At 41.6% G+C, this 23,630-nt stretch overlaps 1 protein-coding gene across 1 annotated transcript in view; it reads left to right on the top strand.

Annotated features, from left to right (window-relative positions):
• Positions 1–23,630, top strand: part of DIAPH1 (diaphanous related formin 1) — a 182,443-nt gene that overhangs the window by 21,773 nt on the left and 137,040 nt on the right. The window contains exons 2-4 of the mRNA XM_063130058.1: positions 3,567–3,593; positions 16,609–16,767; positions 22,879–22,980. Coding sequence (XP_062986128.1) covers positions 3,567–3,593; positions 16,609–16,767; positions 22,879–22,980 — 288 coding nt within the window. The remainder of the gene's footprint in view (positions 1–3,566; positions 3,594–16,608; positions 16,768–22,878; positions 22,981–23,630) is intronic.

Consider the following 23,630-nt stretch of genomic DNA (forward strand, 5'->3'; position numbering starts at 1 on the left):
AGCGTCAGCTTATCTACATAGAAATTCATGCCAAGTGCAAACTTATGGTAAAAGGTTAGAAAAACATAAACGCCAAAAAAGAAGGAAAGCTGAACTATTATTATTATTATTTATTTATTTATTTATTTATTTATTTATTTATATAGCACCATCAATGTACATGGTGCTGTACAGAGTAAAACAGTAAACTGCTCAGTTTTTACTCCCAATAGCCAACATGGTAGATTTTTAACTGTGATATGAGGGTCAATGGAACAAATCTGCACCTCCTGTCTGTAATGCTGCAAACTGGAGTTAATTCATTAGGATGCAAAGAAAAGTGACAGGGGCCACCCTTAATACCCTGTTTCCCCGAAAGTAAGACATCCCCCGAAAATAAGACCTACTTCCAGTTTTGCCCCTCGCTGTAATATAAGGCATCCCCCCGAAAATAAGACCTACTTCCAGTTTTGCCCCTCACTGTAATGTAAGGTATTCTTCTTCATGGAAAAATAAGACATCCCCTGAAAATAAGACCTAGCGCATCTTTGGGAGCAAAAATTAATATAAGACACTGTCTTATTTTCGGGGAAACAGGGTTTAAACTATTTCTTTATAATATCACTTTATCTAATCTTTTGCACATTACCAAACTTTGACGTATTCATAAATGTTGATACTCCACAAAAGCATATAGGGTCACTTTCTAAGTCTTCTTTACCTTGTTATCTGGCTGGCACAGAAGTTTCTCAGAGCTACTGTTGAACACAGTTCAGTTCTTTCGACCAAGTCCTAATTGAAGGCCCTGATTTGACAATTGAACAGCCGACTTGTCTTTGCTCCCGAAGTTGGCTGTGTCCTGAATTCCTGACCTCTGATGCTGCTTTCAAACTCAAAATTCTGTTTATCCTTTTCTTCCTGCACTCTTATTGGCCAAGGCAAAGCTTCCATTTGATTACACAGACTTCGGCATTACAATATGCTGTAACTCACAGATTGGACACCACACCTAAGGATCACAATAAAATGGGATTTGAAGCACATGCTAAGTAACCTCTTCCTTCTAAAATCAGTGGAGCTTCAAAGTGCTTGACATTTATTTATTGCATTTCTATACCACCCAATAGCTGAAGCTCTCTGGGCGGTTCATAAAATTTAAAACCATTCAAAATATAAAACAACAGTATAAAGCCATGATATAAAATACAATATAAAAGCACAACCAGGATAAAATCAGCAGCAGAGCAATACCATTGTGCCTACATTTTTTTAAATTACTATTATTATTTACATTTATGTACCGCCCCATAGCCGAAGCTCTCTGGGAGGTTTACAAAGATTAAAAGACTGAACATTTAAAATCAATATAAAAAATTTAAAAACATAAAAACAGTTAACATTTAAAACATTTTTTAAAACACTCAGCCAGGCCAAAGCTAGTTCTGCAGTCAGTTAAAACTCAAGATATGTTGTTAAATGCCTGGGAGAAAAGAAAAGTCTTGACCTGGTGCTGAAAAGATAACAATGTTAGCGCCAGGTGGGCCTCATCGGGAAGATCGTTCCATAACTGGGGGGCCACCACTGAGAAGGCCCTCTTCCTTGTTGCCGTTCTCTGAGCTTGCCTCGGAGTAGGCACCCTGAGGGGGGCCTTAGATGTTGGGCATAGTGTACAGGTAGGTTCACGTTGGAAGAGGCGTTCCGTCACGTACTGTGGTCCCAAGCCGTGTAAGGCTTTATAGGTTAAAACCGGCACCTTTGGTCTTATATGTTTGAACCTTCTGGTCCCTGTTACCAATCTGTCTGCTGCATTTTGCACAAGCTGCAGCTTCTGAACTGTCTTTAAAGGCAGCCCCACATAGAATGCATTGCAGTAATCTAACTTGGAGGTTACAAGAGCATAGACAACTGAAGCTAGGTATTTATGTATGAGATGCCAAACTACTATGAATCTTAATTTTGTGAAAGTTCTTTCGATACTGCATAATGCACCATAGAATGAAAGCTGGCATTGCTCAGGTATTGTTGAATTGTGCATTACATTGCTTTGGTATATGTTGTGTTGTCCTAACTTTACTCTGCACTTAAAGGGGTACATTCAGAGCCAAACTAGATGTGATGTACGACATCTAGTGTACAGGTTTTTAAAAATGCAGATAGCATTTGCTGATGGAAAGCTTATAATTAACAGGATCCTAGCAAGCATAGCGGGGGAAATATAACCATTTTCTCCTATTATTGCAGTCCTGAGGAAAAATCTTCCTCTGAAGGGGATATTTGCATTGAGCGGAAATGCTTCATTGATGCCAGTGCATTTAATATTGAGTCTAAATATCACTTTTGACCCTTACTTTGCCATTTTATTTATTTGTTACATTTATAACAAAGAGCCCTTCAAAGAGCCCAAGGTGGTGTACATGATCCTCCTCCCTTCCATTTGACCCTCACAACAACCTTATGAGGTAGGTTAGGCTGAGAGTCAGTGACTGCCCCAAAGTCACCCAGGGAGCTTCATGGCAGAATGGGGATTAGAACTCGGGTCCTCATATTCTTAGCCCAACACGCAAATCACTACACATTTTCCCTGTTTCTGAAGTGTCAGATAACCATGGGCACAATGCAGTCAGGTATCTCCCTATGATGTATGTTGAGAAATTATTTTTATTTTTAATTTAATTGCTATTTCTATTGATTTTGTTTTAAACCACCTTAGGTGCTTCTAACTGAAGCAGAACGGTAGACTATACATTAAAAATTGAAAGTAAAAAAGAAAGCAAATAAATATTCCTATAGTAGAAAGTGTTTTCAACTTGGAGATTTCCCCCCCAATGCTTTCTCCCACCCCATCATTTTCCACTTGGCCCACTCATATAATTTTGATTGTTCCCCAGAGAATTTCGTTATGTTGTCTTCATATTTTAAAAAGGTGTGTGTGGCTCAAGACATCTTGGAAACTGTATCCATGATTAACTTAGTCCCATTCAGAACTCTAGCTCTGAAACATGTTTCACAGTTCAGGAGGAGCGTAAACATTTTCATTTTTAAATAGTTACTGTACTTATGTGGTGTTCTACTGTAGTTTCTATAAAGGAACTAGGGAACAATTTCTGTAGCCTTTTTCAGTGTTATTTTCTGGATGCTCTGATGGATTTCTGCTTGCTGTCTGTTTGGATAGCTCTAATGCCAAGGTAACGTTAATGGCTGCTAAGTTTTTGAAGATTGCTATTAACACCAGATCTCTAATGGTGGCAAACTAAGCTATACTAAACTTGCCGTCAGATTTTAAGCTCTTTGATGTTTCCTTTTTAGTCGTAGGCTAGTCTGAAGTATTCCCCCCCCCCCAAATTCAGTGCAAATACTCGCTTGAGGCTTGGCTATTTAGCAGCTGCTGTTGAATACAATCCTAAGAATGTGGACAAAGCATTTGGAAATGTTTAATTGTGTTCTGCTTGGGTTAAGATGGGAATGGGCAAAATCAGATCAGTACCTACTTTCTGTATATTCCCCACCCCTTTCTTTTCTGGTTTTGGATTTTTCGTGTGTCATTGATTCAGTTCTCTCTCCCTTTCCTTCTTTTTCTCAAATCACAGAATCTGAAGCGGGTGATGGCTGATGAGGTAAGAGTGATCATTTTATTTTTTTCATTACCTATCCTCCCTGCTTGTAACTCCCCCCCCCCCCGACCCTCACAGAGAAAAAGTCTTCCGTGTGCCATCTCTGTGTGTTTCTATTGCCATCTTCTTGACTGTGTTTTCTGTACTGGCAGGCCGTATACATGCTGCCTTGTACCAAGCACTTGCTTTGATAAGAGTATGTGACCTGCTTTTTGAAACTGGCATACAATTTGTCTATGTTCCTCATGCATGTTGGCCTTTTAACAAAGTGTGTGTGTGGGTGGGTGGGTGTGGTGCTATGGCCTTTTTTGTAAAAGCTAAGCTCTGTCTGCAATACAGCCTTTCCTGCTGAATGTTCTCCAAAGCCCTGGATGGTTGGTGTAGGATGATTACTTGGGAACACATAATTACATTTTATGTTCCTAAAGTAACAAAGTGACTTAAAATCTGTAAAAAGTACTAATATTGCATATTTGTCCATTTTCCCAAAAATTTCCACCCCCCCACCCCCCAAAAAAACCTGGGGGAAAACGTTTTTTTCCCCTATGGCTTCAAAATTTCCAGAAATTTTACATCTCTACATGGGAACCTAATAAATAACTGACATTGGTAGTTTATCTTCTGCTCGTGGCATGTCAAGGACATTTAGGAAAGAAGATGCCACATCTTTATGTGAGCTATATCTAAATTTGTATGAAAAGCATTTTAAAACCATTGGCCCCCAGAGTTGATGGATTCAAATGGTATTTTGAAATGGCCCTGCTGACGTTGGTGGTGGATCTGCACCAGGATCTCAATACAGAATGTGCACATTTGTTGACAATGGTATTCTTCTTGGCTGCCTTGCTAGAATAGAGCTGGAGGGCACTATATCGAAGACAGTGGATAAACAATCAAAACTGATTAAGGGGCTGGAGCATCCCCCCTATAAGGGAAGGTTACAACAGCTGGGATTGTTTAGCTTGAAAAAAAGGAGGCTAAGGGGAGACATGATAGAGGTGAACAAAATTATGCATGGTGTGGAGAATGTGGACAGGGAGACATTTTTCTCCCTTTCTTAAAATAGTAGAACCCAGGGTCATCCCTTGAAGCTGATTGGTGGGAGATTCAGGACAAATAAAAGGAAGTACTTCACACAACGCATAGTTAAATGATGGAACTCACTATTTGGATGGGTTTAAAAGGGGGTAGGATAAATTCCTGGAGAAGTCTATCAATGGCGGTTTATTCTTCTGGTTAGTTTTCTTCTTCAACAAACAATAACATTAACAAAACATGCATATGGATTTTTGAATGGTTAACTATTTCAGTTTTTAGATAATGTAAAGTTCTTTTAAAAAAAATTAAATTTAGGTAATTTCAACCACAGCAGGTACAGAAACAAAATATTCGGAAATGGGCCTTGCTGCTACCACTCTAGGTATTCCCTTCTATAGTGGAGAATACCTGCAGCAGAAGTTTCCTCAGGAGTCAGGACTGCATGAATATGTTCTGTTCACTTTCAGTTCTACTTTCTATTTCCCTCTCCTGTCCCTTGCATGTATATCCAGAATCCTCCTCCTTGTTCAGATCTACTCCATCTCCCCAGATTCCCTGTTCATCTGACCATCTCTGTCTTTGCACTTACTTATTTCATGGAATCATAGAATAGCAGAGTTGGAAGGGGCCTACAAGGCCATCGAGTCCAACCCCCTGCTCAAGGCAGGAATCCACCCGACAGATGCTTGCCCAGCTGCCTCTTGAAGGCCTCTAGTGTGGGAGAGCCCACAACCTCCCTAGGTAACTGATTCCATTGTCACACTGCTCTAACAGTCAGGAAGTTTTTCCTGATGTCCAGCTTTGTCAAAAGCTTTGCTGAAGTCAAGATATATGACGTCCACAGCATTCCCACAGTCCACAAGGGAGGTTATCCTATCAAAAAATGAGATCAAATTAGTCTGACAGGACTTGTTCTTGACAAATCCATGTTGGCTTCTAGTGATCACCGCATTGATTTCAAGGTGTTTACAGATTTACTTCTTTATAAGCTGCTCCAGAATTTTCCCAGGGATGGATGTCAGACTGACTGGTCTGTAGTTCCCAGGTTCCTCCTTTTTGCCCTTTTTGAAGGTAGGGACAATGTTAGCCCTCCTCCAGTCGTCCGGCACCTCACCCGTCTTCCATGATTTTGCAAAGATAATAGACAGCGGTTCTGAGAGTTCTTCCGCTAGCTCCTTCATTACTCTTGGATGCAGTTCATCGGGCCCTGGAGATTTGAACTCATTCAAGGAAATTAGGTGTTCTTTGACCATTTGTTTATCAATTTCAAACTGTAATCCTGCCCCCTCAACTTTTGCTTCACTTTTTCCAGGGGGGTCATTGGGAGAAGACTGAGGCAAAGTAGGAATTGAGCACTTCAGCCTTTTCTTTGTCATCTGTTATCAATTTGCCATCCTCATTAAGCAGATGAACCACCATTTCTTTCCTCTGTCTTTTACTACTCACATATCTGAAGAAAGCCTTTTTATTGCTTTTAGCATCCCTCGCTGATCTCAGCTCATTCTGAGCTTTAGCCTTCCTGACGCCATTTCGGCACTTCTGCGCCACTTGTCTGTACTCTTCTTTTGTAGCCTGGCCTTCCTTCCACTTCCTATATGTATCCCTTTTTGTTTTCAGGTCATCTCTAAGCTTTTTGTGGAGCCACATTGGTTTCCTCTGTTGTCTTCTATCTTTTCTCCTTGTTGGAATTGTTTGTAATTGTGCCTTTAAAATTTCCTTTTTAAAATACTCCCACCCATCCTGCACTCCTTTTCTCATTAGGCTCATTTGCCATGGGACCTGACTTATCATAGTTCTTAGTTTATTAAAATCAGCTTTCCTAAAATCCAAAGTACGTGTATGGCTACGCTCGACTTTTGTCTCCTTCATAATCAAGAATTCAAGTTTGACATGGTCACTTTCCCTCAGAGTTCCTGTAACTGCTACTTTATCCACTAAGTCATCCCTATTGGTCAATATCAAGTCAAGGATTGCTGATCCTCTAGTTCCTTCCTCCACTTTCTGTAGGAGAAAGTTATCACCCACACATGTCAGGAATTTGTTGGAGGGGCCACTTTTGGCAGTATTGGTCTCCCAACAGATATCAGGGTAATTGAAGTCCCCCATCACTACTACATCACACTTCCTTGAAACACTGGCAATTTGTTTCTCAAAAGTTTCATCCTCGTCTTCTCCTTGATTGGGTGGTCGGTAGTAGACTCCGATTATCATGTTCTTTTTATTCCTTGCCCCATTTATTTTAATCCAGATGCTCTCGATGGGGCTCCCAGTCTCATCCGCCTGTATTTCTGTGCAGGGATAGGTATTTTTAACATATAGTGCAACTCCACCTCCCTTTCTATTTCTTCTGTTCTTTTTGAACAAGTTATATCCTTCAATTGCTATATTCCAGTCATGGGAGTCATTCCACCAAGTTACAGTTATACCTATCAAGTCGTATTTGCCATCATGTAATAAGAGTTCAAGTTCGTTCTGTTTGTTTCCCATGCTCTGGGCATTAGTATATAGACATCAAAGACCATGTGTTTTATAGTCTGGCTTTTTTCCTACATTGTTGCAGACACTATTCTGGGGCGCTATTGAAGCTGTTCTCTGTACTGTGGTGCCTTGGCCTTCATCCCTTGTTGCCTCGAAATTTACGTCTCCCGCCCCCGTAAGATTCAGTTTAAAGCCCTCCTGATCAAGTTCTTCATGCTGTGGCCGAACACATTCTTTCCAGCCCTTGTGAGGTGCAACCCATTCCTTGCCAGCAGACCATGTTCCAAGTAGCGTAGCCCGTGGTCCCAGAATCCAAAACTCTCACAACGGCACCACCTTTGAAGCCAGTCATTCATCTGGAGTATTTTTCTTTCCCTTTCTAATCCTCTTCCAAGAACCGGGAGGATGGATGAGGAAACTACCTGGGCCCCAAAGTTCTTCAGTTTCCTTACAAGAGCTTCAAAGTCTGAAATGATTTCTTCGTAGCTCTGCTTGGCGACATCATTTGTTCCCACGTGGATGAGAAGAAAGGGGTATGTGTCCGTGGACTTTATGAGCTTTGGTAACCCTTCAGTCACATCTCTAATCTGTGCTCCAGGGAGACAGCACACCTGGCGAGTCCATGGGTCTTCACGACATACTTGGGTTTCAATCCCACGCAGCAGGGAGTCTCCCACAACGACTACTCTTCTCTTCTTCTTGGTTGACCTACCTTCTGCCTCTTGGTCACTGTTGCATGGTGTCTCCTGTACTTCTTCCTCTGCAAACTGTCCTTCAGTCTCATTCTCCAGAAGCTGAAAGCGGTTGCTTAACTCTAATGGTTCCACCGGTGCAGAATGCCTTCTAGTTCTTCTGCTCCTAACTGTCACTCTTTTCCAGGGAGTTTCCTCTTCATTGGCTTTCCTCCCCTCAGCATACTCCACTTCTGCTTCAGCTGGCTGTTGCTCTTCAATCTCCTGTGCTTCTTGTTGCTGTTGCAGTTCCACCGTTTGGTCTAAGAACTCCTCGACTTCTCTTATTCCTTGGAGGGTGGACACTCGCCGCTCAAGTCCTCTCACTTTTTCTTCCAAAAGTGCCACCAGCTTGCACTTGTTACAGGTATACGCCGTGTTGAGCTCAGGCAGAAACACGAACATTGCACACCCTTTGCAGGTCACCACCTCTAGGGACTCCTTTCCATCCATATTGTCGATTTCTGTTTTGGTTTTTTCCTTTTTGATTTTAGTGGAATTGCCTTTGCTTTGTCCTGTCCTCTCTGTAGGTACACAACTATATGAGTATGTCTTTTTTTCTACACTATATAAACATACAACATTACAAGAATAATAATAATGAAACAAAAGCATCAAAACTGCTACATACATATTGAATAAATGTTGAGTACTTATATGTTGAATAAGTATTACCTATACATTATCATACTACAACATAATCATTCTTAACATACAAGTGCACCCCCCACCTCGGGATCTATTCCTGAATCCAAAATCTTATCGTTTCTTCCGCTGGCGGTTTCCCACTTCCCTTAGTAAACACAAATATTAGGAACTGTTTCCAGATTCCTTCAAACTCATTTATTTTAGTTACGCCTTTTCTCCATTTAATATTACATGTCAGTTTATCATTAATGGCTATATCCCATACTTCATTATACCATTCTTCAATCGAATATTCCCCTTGAATCTTCCAGTTCCTAGCTACCATCAATCGTGCTGCAGTCAGCAAACTCGATATCAGCTCTATATTTTCTTTTCCACACTTTATATCTTCAAATAGTGACAGTAATGCAATCTTTGGTGTTTGTTCTATTTTCATTCCCACTATTTCTTCAATTTCTGAAAACACCATCTTCCATAATCTTTGTACATATTTGCATTCCCACCACATATGTAAATACGTTCCTTTTTCCCCACAACCTCTCCAACAATTTGCTGACTGCTGATCATTTATCTTATTCAATCTAATTGGGGTTAGCTACCACCTCCACAAGATTTTATAAAAGTTCTCCTTTATTCTCACTGACAAACTTCTCAACACTCTTTGTTTCCATAGTCCCTCCCATCTCTGTCGCCCTATTTGTACCTTCAAATCTGACTCCCATACCATTTTCTCTGAGTTCTCTCTAAACTCCTTTTCTAACAATATTTTATATATTTCACTCATTAACCCTTTTAAAACTATACTACCTCCTTTACCTTTTTCCTTATTTACTATTAACTCCTCAAACTTCGTCATCTTTCTACAAACTCTATTATCTTTAATCCACTTTTTATTCCATTGTTCTAATTGCCCATATTCTAACCAAGATAATTTTTTCTCCTTTAACAATTTTTCCATATCTTCTCTTGTTTTTATATCTCTTAACCAATCCTTTAGTTTCATTTTACTTTTCTCTTTTAATATTTTACATAATCTACCCTTCAGATCCTCTGGGAAATTCTTTAACATTATTATCGGTGCTAAGGGAGAGTTGCTCGGAAGCAACTTCCCTTTAAATTTACTCCAAATTTCCCATTGAGTCCTCAGGAGTGGATTATCTATACTTCCAACCCACTTTCTCCCTCCATCTTTAAAAAAGACATTATCCAAGCTCATCTCTACATTACTTATAGTTTTTTCTTCCATCCAATGTAAATCTCCTACTCCTATAATTGCTTCTACAATATGTCTTAATCTATTTGCTGCGTAGTATAATTTTATATTTGGGAGACCCAATCCACCCTTTTTTTGACTTAGATACCAATTATTTTTATTCACTCTTGCTCTCTTTTCTCCATTACAATATTTATTAATAATATTTTGCCAACTTTTTATCTCGGTTTCTGATATTTTTATTGGTAACATCCTAAACACAAAATTAATTTTAACTAAAATCTTCATTTTTATTAAAGCTATTCTTCCAAACCAAGATAAATTTAATCTTTTATATTTCTCCAATTTCTCTAATACCTCTTTCTTTAACCTCATTAAATTCTCCTTTTCAAGATTCTCTAAATTTTTTGTGATTTTAATTCCCAGATATTTAATCTCCTCCTTAACTCTCATTTCTATTCCCTTATGTTCCCATTCCTTTTCTTCCTTCTTAGTATAATTAAACAACATCATCTCTGATTTAGACCAATTTATTCTTAGCCCTGTAATTTCTTCAAATTCCCTCAACTGATATTTAATTCTTTCTATTTTTCTTATTGGGTTCTTAATGGTCAATAAGGTATCATCCGCAAACATATTTAACTTTATTTCCCTTGCCTCTCCAATTCCTTCTAACTCTTCATCCTACCTTAGTGCCTTCGCCAATACTTCCATAACCATTACAAACAGGACCGGCGAGAGCGGACATCCTTGTCTTGTACCTCTGGCTAGTCGTATCTTTTCAGTGAGTCCATCGTTTACCACCACTACAGCTGTATTTTGGGAATATAACTGTTCTATTATATTTTTAAATTTATTTTCAAATCCCAATCTATCTACAATAATCTTTAATGCCTGCCAGCTCACACAATCAAAGGCCTTAAAAATATCCAATGCCATAATTCCTGCCTTAATATTTGATTTTTTTATTACATTCATTACATTTAAAACTCTTCCCACTAAACTATGCATCTGCCTTCCTGCCACAAATCCACATTGATCTTCTCCTATATATTCTGATATAAATTTATTTAACCGTTTAGCCATAATAGATGAGAAAATTTTGGCATCCTGATTTATTAACGAGATAGGTCTGTAAGAATCAGGACTAGTCAGATCTTTATCTGGTTTTGGAATTAAAATTATCAATGAGTGTTCCCATGATTCAGGTATCTTCTCTCCTAATAATATCATATTATAAAGTTTCAATAATTTTGGAACTAAAAATTCTTTAAAAACTTTATAATATTCTGGTCCTAAACCATCTACTCCCGGTGATTTACCAACTTTCAAATTATCAATTACATCTTCAACTTCTCTTTGAGTTATTACCTTCTCCATTAACTCTTTATATTCTGGTTTTATTCCATTCTTTATAAACCTTCCAATATATTCCTCCACCTTTTCTTGTTGAATTTCTTTACCCTTATATAGTTCCTGATAAAATTCCTGAAAATTTTTTATTTTATCTTTCATTATATGACAATAATTCCCTCGATTGTCCTTCAATACTTCAATCCCATTTCTCCCTTTTTCTTTTTGTGTGAGCCTGGCAAGCAGCCTAGAATTCTTATTACTATTTTCAAAATATTCCCTTTTCATATATATTAAATTCTTTTGAACCTCCTCTAAATTTAAATTTTCTAATTGTTTCTTCTTAGCTTGTATTTCTAAGAATTTATATTTATTTTTACCTTGCCAATATTCTTCCTCCAAATTTCTAATTTCTATCTCTAACTTTTCCTGCTCTGCACGTTGTTGTCTTTTTAAACTACACATCTCTCTAATACAAATTCCTCTTACTACAGCCTTCATGGTGTCCCAAATGACTGACCCAGCTGTTCCTCCCTTTTCATTAATTTCCCATGACTCCGACAATTCCTTCTGAATTTTCTCTACCACTTTATTATATTTCAATATTTTTGTATTCAACTTCCATCTATATGCCTCTTTATAGTTCTTCTTAACTGCAAATTCTAAACTTAACAAAGCGTGGTCAGTTACTTTTATTACCCCCATTTCCATTTTACAAATCTTCGTTGCAAAATCTTTTGAAACAAATATATAATCTATCCTGGAGTATGTATGATGAACTGGGGAAAAATATGAAAACCCAGGCTTTGCCCCATTGAGTAAACGCCAGGAATCTGAATAATCATTTTCTTTTACTAATTTGTTCAATATAGTTATATTATTCCTTTTTTCAACATTAGTGGGGTTCGACCTGTCCCATCTATTATCCATAACCATATTAAAGTCCCCAGCTAATATAACATACCCCTCCTTGAATTCTTCTATTTCTTTAAATAACTTTAAAAAGAACTCTCTATGTCTCTCATTTGGGGCATACACATTAATTAGCGTATATACCTTTCCTTCAATTTTTCCTTTTAACATAAGATATCTGCCACTATCGTCCTTTTTTGTTTCTTCTAATATAAATCCACTTTTTTTTGAGATCAAAGTGGCCACTCCATTTTTTTTTTAAGTCCCTAATGACTTTTCATAATAAGCTAACCACTTTAATTTTATCATATTCACATTCTCGGAGCCTTGGTGTGTTTCTTGCACCATAATGATATCAGATCCTTCTTTATTGAACATTTGTTCTATTCTCCTCCTTTTCACGACTGCCCCCAAACCTTTAACATTAAGTGTTGATACTTTTATCTTTTTATCCATATTCACCCTTTTGGAGTCTCTTCCGATCCCTTGTGCTCTGCAACTCAAACTTACTTACATAAAAACACAAACTCCATACAACAAACCCCCACCCCCTTACCCCAACCCCTTCCCTCCTACCTTCCCCCCCTCCCCACCCCCCCTCTTTTCTCCCCCCCACATCCCCGTGAGTCTAGTACTCCAGCCATCTACTTTAAAGGGAGGGGGGGAGGCAGTGCTGCGCCTGGCCGGCAAAGTTTCTATGTTTAACATTTCTATCTGCAATTATCTCAAAATATGATTAACAATTCTATTACACCCCAGATGTCCCAGCCTCATTCCCCCCCATCCATTCCAGTCCCACTTGCTTCCCCATACAGACCCAGCCTCTTCAGCAACTCTGTACCTTGATCCAGTGAGGTTACTCTGTGTTCCCCCCCTCCATGTGTAAATCTTAGAAAAACAGGATAACCCCACGAATATGTGATTTTGTTCTTCATTAGTATTTCAGTTATTGGTTTACTACTACGTCTCCAATTTAATGTGTGTTGAGAAAGATCATTATAAATTTGCACTGCTTTGCCTTTATACTGCAACTGGGCCATAGATCTCAATTCTTTCATAACTTGCTCTTTTTTATAATAATTACCAAATTTCACCAAAATGTCTCTAGTCCCTTTGTAGTTTTGCCCCCCCCACACGGTGAACTCGATCTATATCCGATCCATCTATTTGTAGGTCAGGCATCAGCTCTTTGAACCAATTCAGGATGATTTCTCTTAGATCTTCTCCTTGTGTTTGCTTTAGCTGTTTTATTCGAATCGATGATCGACGAGATTGATCCTCCAAGGCTATCAGTCTTAATTCATAATCATTAAATCGAATATTTGTTGATTTTTCAAGAGCCTCTTGCTTCTTCTGGTTCAAATCAGCTTTTCTCTCAAGATCCTTAATGGCTTTTGAATTCTCCGCCGTCTTATCTGCAAGCACACGCATCTGCTGCCTAAAAATATCCATTTGCTGATCCATTTTTTTAAAAATGACTTTATTATTCTCTGCAATTGCAGCCTTAATCTCCACTAAAGAGGGTGGCTGACTGCCAATTGGATTTCCCCCTTCAGCCATGTTTTTTTCTTTTTTTGGCTCTGTATCTAAGAAAACTGGGCCTGTATCTTCGTCCTCCTGCTCTCCTTCAGAGACTGGAATATCCAAATGGGGAAGATTATGGTTACTTGGGTTTTTTTTCTGTGTATTTAACCTTTTCCACTCCTTCTTAATTCGCCTTTTAATGTTCGACATAGGACACTTCTGGTCAGGGCATAAACCTCCAAGTCCAGCTCCCTTTCTTGGCAGTTTATTTATTAGCTTGTCTTCTGTATGTTAATCGCTCTTTCTTCTTCTCGGGGGGGGGGGGAATACATCAAATATCAAAGCAGCATTCACTAGAGGGGACCAAAACAAGCCATACACAGTCCATAAATGCCACACTTCGCCCCCTCACCGAACGCTGCTATCTCTCCACCACCGCTCACCCCCCCTTCTCACCAGCCGACGACAACTACAACAAACTGCTTTCCTCTTTATGAAGCCAGTATTTCAGTCTTTTCCACTTTGTAGTAGAAGATAAGAGGTGAAATTCGCTATAAATCAAGTCCGCGTCTAACAAAAACAACCCTTCTCTGCTCCAACTGCGCCATCAGCAGCCGGCAGCATTCAGTTTCACTTTTCACAGACACTTATAGAAACATTCCATAAAATCTCACCTTATCTCTTCCAGCTTCAAGTCAAACAGTCAACATTCATAGTCCTTTTCCATCATTTACTTAGAGATTTATGCCCATTATAAAGGAGATAATTGTTTTTCCCGGCGAGGCTGATTAGAGCCTCAGAAAAAACTCGCCGACTTCATGGCTGCCAAGCTCCGCCCCCCCTATATGAGTATGTCTTAAGGGAAAGTAAGATCTTTCGTTTTTTTTTTTGTGGTGGTGGTTTTGTGGGTTTTTTTTTCTCTTTATGTTTTTCTTTATTTTTCCCACCTCCCTTGTCAAACTCCTGTTTGCTCTTCCTGTTCGCTCGCTCCCTGGGAACTGGCTTACTTTGATAGCTTCTACTTGAGCTGGGCCAGCTGCTCTTCCCTGCTTCTGCTCAGCTCCAAGTCAGGAACCAGAATGAGGTCACTGAAAGGCCAACAACAATCAACAGCAATCAGGCACTGAGTCAACTGACAATCAGGCCACTCCCCCTTCAGCTCCTGCAGCAACTATCCACACCGACCCTCTTCACTCAGCACTCAGGAGCAGATGGCAAGCACACGGCCTCTTTGAATTGGCAGCCTCCTGGGTTTCCTTGAGGCTTCTCTTCTTCCCCTTTCCTTGGTCTCCTCTTCCCCTACACTCCCCCTGTCAAACTCCTGTTTGCTCTTCCTGTTCGCTCGCTCCCTGGGAACTGGCTTACTTTTATAGCTTCTACTTGAGCTGGGCCAGCTGCTCTTCCTTGCTTCTGCTCAGCTCCAAGTCAGGAACCAGAATGGTTTATTTTATTACATTTATTTATTTTATTACATTTATTTATTTTATTACATTTATATACTGCCCCATAGCCGAAGCTCTCTGGGCGGTTTACAACGGTTGTGTCAGGGTCCTGTGTCAGGGTCTATCAGACTTAGAGGGAGGCAAGGCCTTGAGAGGGGGTGTGGGCGGGCGGGTGAGCGAGCAAGCAGGCACTTCTGTATACCATCTGTAGTGCAGAATAGGGCTGATCAGGTTATCTCCCATCTCCATAAACTATTGTTAACATATTCTTGGATATAATTAGAAGTTGAATAATTAGTATTCATGATGATATCTTTGACCTAGGCCCCTTTTTCACTAATTGTTTTAAGAAAATTTCAAAATCTGATTTGAAAAAAAAGCAACCTGATTTAAATTTTAACATTTTTTTTAAAAACCATTGATTTTTTAACAGCCCTGGTTTAGGGTTCTAAATTGCACATCCTAAATTGTTAATTTTGAGTGCAATGTGTTATTTCTTGTAATGTTATTTTATTTTAAATCTCCTAAGATTTAAGCTCCTAAGAAAGGAAAGTTTGACTGGGTTGCATGACAACCTAACTCATCATGGATGACTCCAGCAGTTGTTGAACGGGACTGTGATGGCCATTCACGATCACAGCCAAGCCACCACCCATGCCCTTTCTCCTTGCCTGTTTGCCCCTGCCAATCACCCCCTTCCTGGCTTCCATCATGATCTTGATCAGGGTCAGATCCCTTCCTAAAATAATTCCCAGCCTAGTTTGCAAAAATAAAAAGCACCCCATCCCAAAACTTGGATGGGGGGGATATAATCCCCTACAATGGATGCTGTTGCCACAAGTCTCATGGTAGGGCACTGGATTCCCCCACCCATCTCCATTTTTCTGAGACAGGGCACTTTTAAAATCCCATGCAAGCTTATGGAAAATGAACTCCCCATAGGCTTGCATTAGATTCTAAAAGTACCCCTTGCCAAAAAAAAAGGGGGGGGGGGAATTAAGCCCGCCATGACTGTGTAGCCCCAACAGTCCTTGGGGGGTACTTGGATATTGGGTCGTCGTTGTTCCCATTTTTAGCACGGGGCATGCTTACATCCTTTAAAAATGTCTTAAAAGAATTTTTTAAAAAAATAAATAGAAAAGGTGGGGGAATGGGGGAACAGGTGAGGAAATGACTTGAGGGAGCATATATCTTCTGTATTGTACCATCTTAGTTGGCTACCTATTTGTAGGTAGCCCAATTAATGTTGCTTTTTGTTACCTTTTAAAGCCCTAAATAGCCTGGGATGTGGGCACCTTGTATGGCTTCTCTCCCACTCACTCCTGTTAACATCAGAGATTTTGCTCCATATTCCCCTGTCTGCTGAGACTAGGTACGTGGCCATAAAAGACAAGTTCTTCTCAGTTGCAGTACCATCATTTTTTGGGTGTGTGTGTGTGTTTTAACATTTGTATGGTTACAGATTATATGGTATGATTTTACAATCCCACTACTGTATATATTTCCATTCTGGGCAAATGAAGATTTCCCAGAGTGCTTGGTTTGGAGCAATTGCAGAACTGGGTATAGTGAGTTGAGAGGATACTGAAGGTGACTTTTAAGATTTTATTACCTTATCAAAAAATATTAAAAGTAGAACAGTTGTGCTGATCACCCCCCCCCTTTTTTTTTTAACTCAGCTCGAGAGATTCACCAGTATGAGGATAAAGAAGGAAAAAGAAAAACCCAATGCGGCTCATAGGAATTCCTCTGCTTCTTATTCAGATGTTTCTGGCTCAGGTCAGATGCTGCAGGAAATCTCAGATGAGGATGTGCTGGGCCTCTTTGAGCAGATGCTGGTAAGTTGTTCAAAGGTTCTCCTTTCTCTGCTTGTAATTAATTATTTGTGGTGGTGTTTTCATGTCATAGTCATCTTTCAATGGCAAGAAGTTGCATTGTGATGCATTCACACAACAGAGAAGGAGAGCTTAAGGCCATCTGGGAAATTGAGCTGAGTTATGAAGCAATGGGTATAGGAGAACTTCCAGGCTGTGTCCTTGCCTGATGGGGCAAATGCTGTTTCAGCAATGAGTAAAGAAAGCCTGTTAAGACCTTAACCTGAGAATGGCAAAGCTAAAAGCTCACTTTGCTTATAGCTGTATAGCTGACAGCTTCTTGGTGGCCCTCATCTTCCCTGCAAACCTTCTCTGCGCCATGTGATGCTTGCATGACTGCTGGGAAGCCATAAATTTCTTCTTCATGGTCTCTGTGCATCACACTTTATGGGGCTCTGTGCCTACGTGGAGCCTCATTCGGAAACTTTAATAGCTGAGAGAATCTTTTAGGTGGGAACTCCTCCCCCCACCGTGCATGTGTATATATATATATATATATATATATATATATATATATATATATATATATATATATACACTGTGTTCCCGCCCATCCTTCAGTTCCTTTTCGACCGCCGCTAACGTTGCCTCGTCGGGAACTTTGTACCTACCGTACTACTCATTGCTGAGACCTTTCTTCTTTCTTCTTATAGTCTTCTTCTAGTTCTTTCTTCTCTTTTTTCTTCTGTCATGTTATTCTCAAAAAACAAAAAACATCTTTTACTACTATATATAGAGAGGGAGAGAAGATAACGATATTTCTTTTACTTTCATTTTTGAAAACCTAAGACGCCATTAAGCGCATGGCCTTGAAGGTCCCTTTTACAAAGTGCATCCAATATGGTAGTAAGCTGCCACCCTCTGACGGACACACTCTTTGTCTGTTGTGCCTCAGAGAGGCTCATGTAGTAGAGACCTGTAAGCACTATATGTCCTTCACGAGATAGACCAGGAAAAACAGGGCAGATAGACTCAAATTGCTCTTGTGGCAAAATGCTCTACAAGCAGTTGAATTCCCAGCAACCACTGGCTCATTCTGGCACCGTGGAATCCGTAGCTGCTCCCGTTCCATCTACATCTCAGTCCCTGGTGGCGGACCTACAAGCTCTGAGTTGCTCCCTAGCTCAAGCTGTGGCTACAAAGCTGACAAAGCAAGCAAAAAAGCTGAAATCCTCAACGGAGCTGCCGGCCAAAAAGAAAAAGGCCAAAACCAAGGAGCGGTGTATACCGCCACCACCAGAATTACTCGATTCATGGCAGACTATGAATCCGACTCATCCTCCAAAGCATCACCACCATGTCAATCCCGTCACCGAAAGACCGAAAGGCAGAACGTCTCCATCTGAGGAACTCGGAGCCTTTTCTGACCAAGTTATGCAAATGACACAGAGCCTTGGCACTGAAGCCCAACAACAGACGGAACAGGTTAAAGACCCAGTCTTCGACGCAGTCTACTCTGATTCCACACTCCCAGTGGCAGTCCCATTTCTACCAGCACTACTTCAAACAGTGTATCAGTTGTGGTCGGCACCATCGACAATGCCCCCAACATCCAAGCGATTGGAGGCGATGTATAGGGTCCAAGAAAAGGATGCAAACTTCCTCTTCTCACACCCACAACCAAACTCAGTAATTGTGGAATCCGCCCAAGGCCGAACCAACAAGCAACACACCTCCCCTGTCAACAAGGAGGGCAGAAGGCTTGATGTCATCAGCAGGAGATTTTACTCTACAGCGTCACTCAGACTTTGCGTCTCGAACTACGAAGCCATGATGGCTAGATATCAGTTGTTCCTCTGTGACAAAATAGGATCCATTTGCGACCATTTACCAGACTAACATAGAGAACTCGACAGGGTCTTCCAGTCTGAAGCCATGGAGTTGTCTCGCCATCAGATCAATGCTGCCTGTCACCAAACTAACTGTAGCGCTAAATCCATGGTTGGGTCAATAGCTTTACAACGCCATGCCTGGCTACGATCGGCAGGGCTAACCCCTGAAGCCAGGGCCAGAATTGAAGACCTCCCCTTTGGCGGGGAAGGCTTATTCAATGCTAACACCGACACCCAAATGGACTTGGTACAAAAAGCATGCTCGACAGCGAGGAAAATGGGCATAGGCCAGCAACAACAACCACATGCAGCCTCTAAGTTCAGGAGATGGTTCCGACCACAAAATCCATTCTACGCTAGACAGTACAATGATCGATCACCGCGTTATCAACACCAGAGAAAGCGATTCCAACTGGCAAGAGCCCGTCCACACCATAGCTGTGCCGAAGCGCCTCCTAAACAGCGCCTTTGACTGCCACTCAACCCAAAACCCTGTATTTGGCAACAGACTCTGTCACTTCCTGAATGCGTGGACCAACATAACTACAGATTCGTGGGTCCTCAAAATAATCGCACATGGTTATCGAATTGAATTTCACTCTCTACCACCAATAGGTGACATAAGATCTATGACACCATCTCAAGTTTTGTTCAAGGAGACTACATCCCTCCTCCAAAAAGGCGCAATCAAACAAGTCACCAAACCTTCCAAAACCATCAGATTTTTCTCCCGATACTTCACAGTCCCCAAACCTGATGGAGGGCTGCTCCTGATCCTCGATCTTCGTCATCTCAACAAATACATCATGACCAAGAAACTCAGAATGAACACATTAAGTTCAATACTCCCTCTACTCCGTCGCAATGTTTGGTTCGCGTCCATAGATCTCCGGGACGCATGTTTTCATATTGCAATACACCCGACCTACCAAAAGTACCTTTGATTCGCCATCACTGAGAGAATATTTCAATTCCAAGTCCTCCCCTTCGGCTTGTCTTCGGCTCCCAGAGTCTTTACAAAGTGCATGGCACCAGTGTGCGCGTTCCTCTGGACCAAAGGACTGGAAATATACCCCTACCTAGACGACTGGCTAGTTGTCACACCGGACGAACGCATGACGTACCATGCCCTCGATTTCACTATGGACCTCTTGCAGTCACTTGGACTTCATGTCAACACCGAAAAGTCCAAACTCTACCCATCCCAAACCATTCAATTCATCGGAGCAACATCACACGAATGGGAGCTACTTCCCCACATTCTACAAAAGATATTCCAAATGTGGGGAAATCCCACGGTGGACTTATTTGCAACAGCACGGAACCAAGTATGCACTGACTTCTGCTCCAGAGGGGGAGTGGGCAAGTCAACACTGGGAGATGCGTTCTCCCTCAACTGGTCAGGGATGATGTTCATCATCTTTCTGCCGTTTCCCCTATTAAAGAGGGCTATATCCAAAATCAACCGAGACCACACGGACTGTATCATCATAGCACCGTGGTAGCCAAGACAAACCTGGTTTCACACACTCCTTCAACTCACTCAGGGACACTACATATGGCTCCCCCTGAGCCACAACCTACTGTCCCACAGTCAGGGGAAAGTTCATCACCCCGACATACAGACATTGAAGCTCAAGGCATGGAGAGTGCGTGAAACACTCACTCACCGATGATTCCACACCATGTCCAAAGGATATTAGACGTATCCAAACGGCCATCTACTAGACGCTCATATTCCTCAAAATGGACAGCCTTTCTCCGCTTTGCATCAAACAACAAACTCGACCCACAGAATTGCCCTATCATAGACGTTCTACAATTTCTCACACACCTTTTCGACAATGGCCTCAACCCAGCATCTATTCAAGTCTACCTAGCTGCCCTCTCCAATTCACGACCACCGATCGGAGGTTTCACGCTATTCATGCATCCGCTAGCCCGTTCTTTCCTAAAGGGTCTCAACAACCTCGTCCCATCTGTCAGAGCTAGAGATCCAGCATGGGACCTCACCTTAGTCCTAAAAGCTTTAACATCCAAACCATTCGAACCGCTAGCCACCTGCAGTCTTCAAGCCCTGTCATGGAAGGTCGCATTTCTCATCGCTATCACATCGGCCAGGCAAGTCAGTGAACTGGCAGCATTGAGAAAAGACTCACCCTACTTGATTTTTCATAAAGAATCAGTATTTATTTATTTATTTATTTATTACATTTCTATACTGCCCAATAGCCGAAGCTCTCTGGGCGGTTCACAAAAATTAAAACCACAGTAAAACACCCAACAGTTTAAAACACAATTACGAAATACAGTATAAAAAGCGCAACCAGGATAAAACCACACAGCAAAGTTGATATAAGATTAAAATACAGAGTTAAAACAGTAAAATTTAAATTTAAGTTAAAATTAAGTGTTAAAATACTGAGTGAATAAAAAGGTCTTCAGCTGGCGACGAAAGCAGTACAGTGTAGGCGCCAGGCGGACCTCTCTGGGGAGCTCATTCCACAACCGGGGTGCAACAGCGGAGAAAGCCCTCCTCCTAGTAGCCACCTGCCTCACTTCCTTTGGCAGGGGCTCACGGAGAAGGGCCCCTGTAGATGATCTTAAGGTCCGGGTAGGTACATATGGGAGGAGGCGTTCCTTCAGGTAACCTGGCCCCAAACCGTTTAGGGCTTTAAATGTCAATACCAGCACTTTGAATCGGGCCCGGACCTGGACTGGCAGCCAATGAAGTTGTAAAAGGACTGGCGTAATGTGATCTCGCCGGCCAGTCCCTGTTATCGTTGTGCCCAGTCCCTGTATCGTTGTGCCCAGACATCTCCTTCCTACCAAAGGTCGCCTCCGACTTTCACCTTAATGAACCAATCTTGCTTCCAGCCATCTTTCCTTACCCAACCTGTGACATCGAGAAACAGCTATACACCCTCGATGTCTGACGAGCCCTTGCCTTTTACAAGTCTAGGACCCAAGATTTCAGATCCACGCCAAGACTATTCGTATGCTATGGCACACCTAAAAAGGGTGCCCCTGTATCGTCCCAACAAATAGCAGCTTGGATTCGACAAACGATCCAATTGGCTTACCGCATCTGCAAACGGGATCTACCATCCCAGGTGAAGGCTGACTCTACCCGAGCAGTAGCCACATCCATGGCCTTTGCTAGAGGAATACCCCTCTCGGACCTATGCAAAGTGGCCACCTGGGCATCCCAGTCAACCTTTATCAGACACTACAAGCTGGATATACAAGCCAGATCCAGCTCTCGATTTGGAAGGGCTGTAGTTGCATCAGTGCTCCAGTGAAACACCGTACCCACCACTGGTAAGTGAGCTTGCTAATCGCCCCATAAAGTGTGATGCACAGAGACCACAAAGAAGAAATGCAGGTTGCTTACCTGTAACCGTGGTTCTTCAAGTGGTCATCTGTGCATTCACACTACCCTCCCACCGTCCCCGCTTTGGTGTTATTAAATGATCGATACTGAGGTGAGACATCCTAAAGTTAGAGATCAGTTACGGTCTCGAGGAACTGAAGGATGGGCAGGAACACAGTATATATATACCATATACACGGTGTGGGGAGGAGTTCCTGCCTAAAAGATTCTCTCAGCTATTAAAGTTTCCGAACAGGGCTCCGTGCAGGCGCCGAGCCCCATGAAGTGTGAATGCACAGATGACCACTCGAAGAACCACGGTTACAGGTAAGCAACCTGCATTTTCCTTCTGCTTTTGGGATGAAGAAATCTTGATTTATTTTCATACCAAATCAAAGCAAACAAACAAGAAACCTAGCCAGACCTTATTTGGGAGCAGATACTCTATAACCTTTTTGGCACCAGGGACCGGTTTCGTGGAAGACAATTTTTGAGGGGTTTGAGGGGATGGTTTTGGGAAGCCCCCATCCCGCCCCCCCACCCCCGCGTCCTGGCTTCGCTTCAGCTGGGCAGGCGAGATGGCGCCCCGCGCCCAGGTACGCTGGGGTGGGGGTGGGTGGGTGAAAGCAGCTCACCTGCGCAGCCCGGTTCCTAACAGGCCACGGACCGGGACCGGTCTGTGTCCCGGAGGTTGGGGACCCCTGCTCTATAAGACAAGACGGAGGAAAAGCAGTAAAGGCAAGGATGCTTCTCTCTTGCCTTTTGCTGTCTTTCCCCCACTTCTAATACTGTTGGGGATTCTTAAGATTTTGACAAACGAATATAACTTTCTGTGTATGAAAAGACATTTTCTCTTGCTTTCTTCAATAGGTGGATATGAATCTAAATGAAGAAAAGCAGCAGCCTCTAAGAGAGAAGGACATTAGCATCAAGAGGGAGATGGTCTCCCAGTACCTGCATACTTCCAAAGCTGTGAGTTCCTGTGCTGAGATGGAGTGTTCACCATCCAGAGAGCACTTGGGGGGCTTTGTCTTTGTTTCCTTTTGCTTTGAACAGCGGCCCTCCATGCTGCGATGTTGATGGCAGATTTTAAAAAATGTTTTGGTATCTGTCAAAGTTTGGGAGAAATCAAACCTTCTGTAGGGAGAGCTGAAGTCAGTCACAACATTTTCTGAATTCTAAAGTATACGTAGAATTCTTTAATGTGGCCTTCTAATACTTGCACTGGAGTCTCTGAATAAGGAGAGAGCTGGCAAAGCTTAGGAGCTAAGAGAGTGAACTGGAATGTTCACAGTATCAATCTAGTCTCAGCCGTTAATTCAGCTGGGTTGATTGTGTTTGGAATGGATCTCCCCATCTCCTTCCTCCTCTGGAAAGGCTGTGAGGAGGACTTCAGAAGTTTTCACTTTGATTTTTGATTAACGGCAGAGGAGCTTGTCATGTTGTCCAAACCTGACAAATTCCGCTTAACCTTAACTCTGCTTTGTTTGAAACAAGTGAACTGCAAACTATGGGTTATGAAACTGGGTTATTTTAAAAAACCAAATAGTTTAAGATTGACTACAATTTAGGACTTACACAACATGCAAAACTGCACTTAATCCAAAATGGAAGCAAAAGCT

Source organism: Elgaria multicarinata, chromosome 7, assembly GCF_023053635.1.
Source record: "Elgaria multicarinata webbii isolate HBS135686 ecotype San Diego chromosome 7, rElgMul1.1.pri, whole genome shotgun sequence".
Taxonomy (NCBI): Eukaryota; Metazoa; Chordata; class Lepidosauria; order Squamata; family Anguidae; genus Elgaria; species Elgaria multicarinata.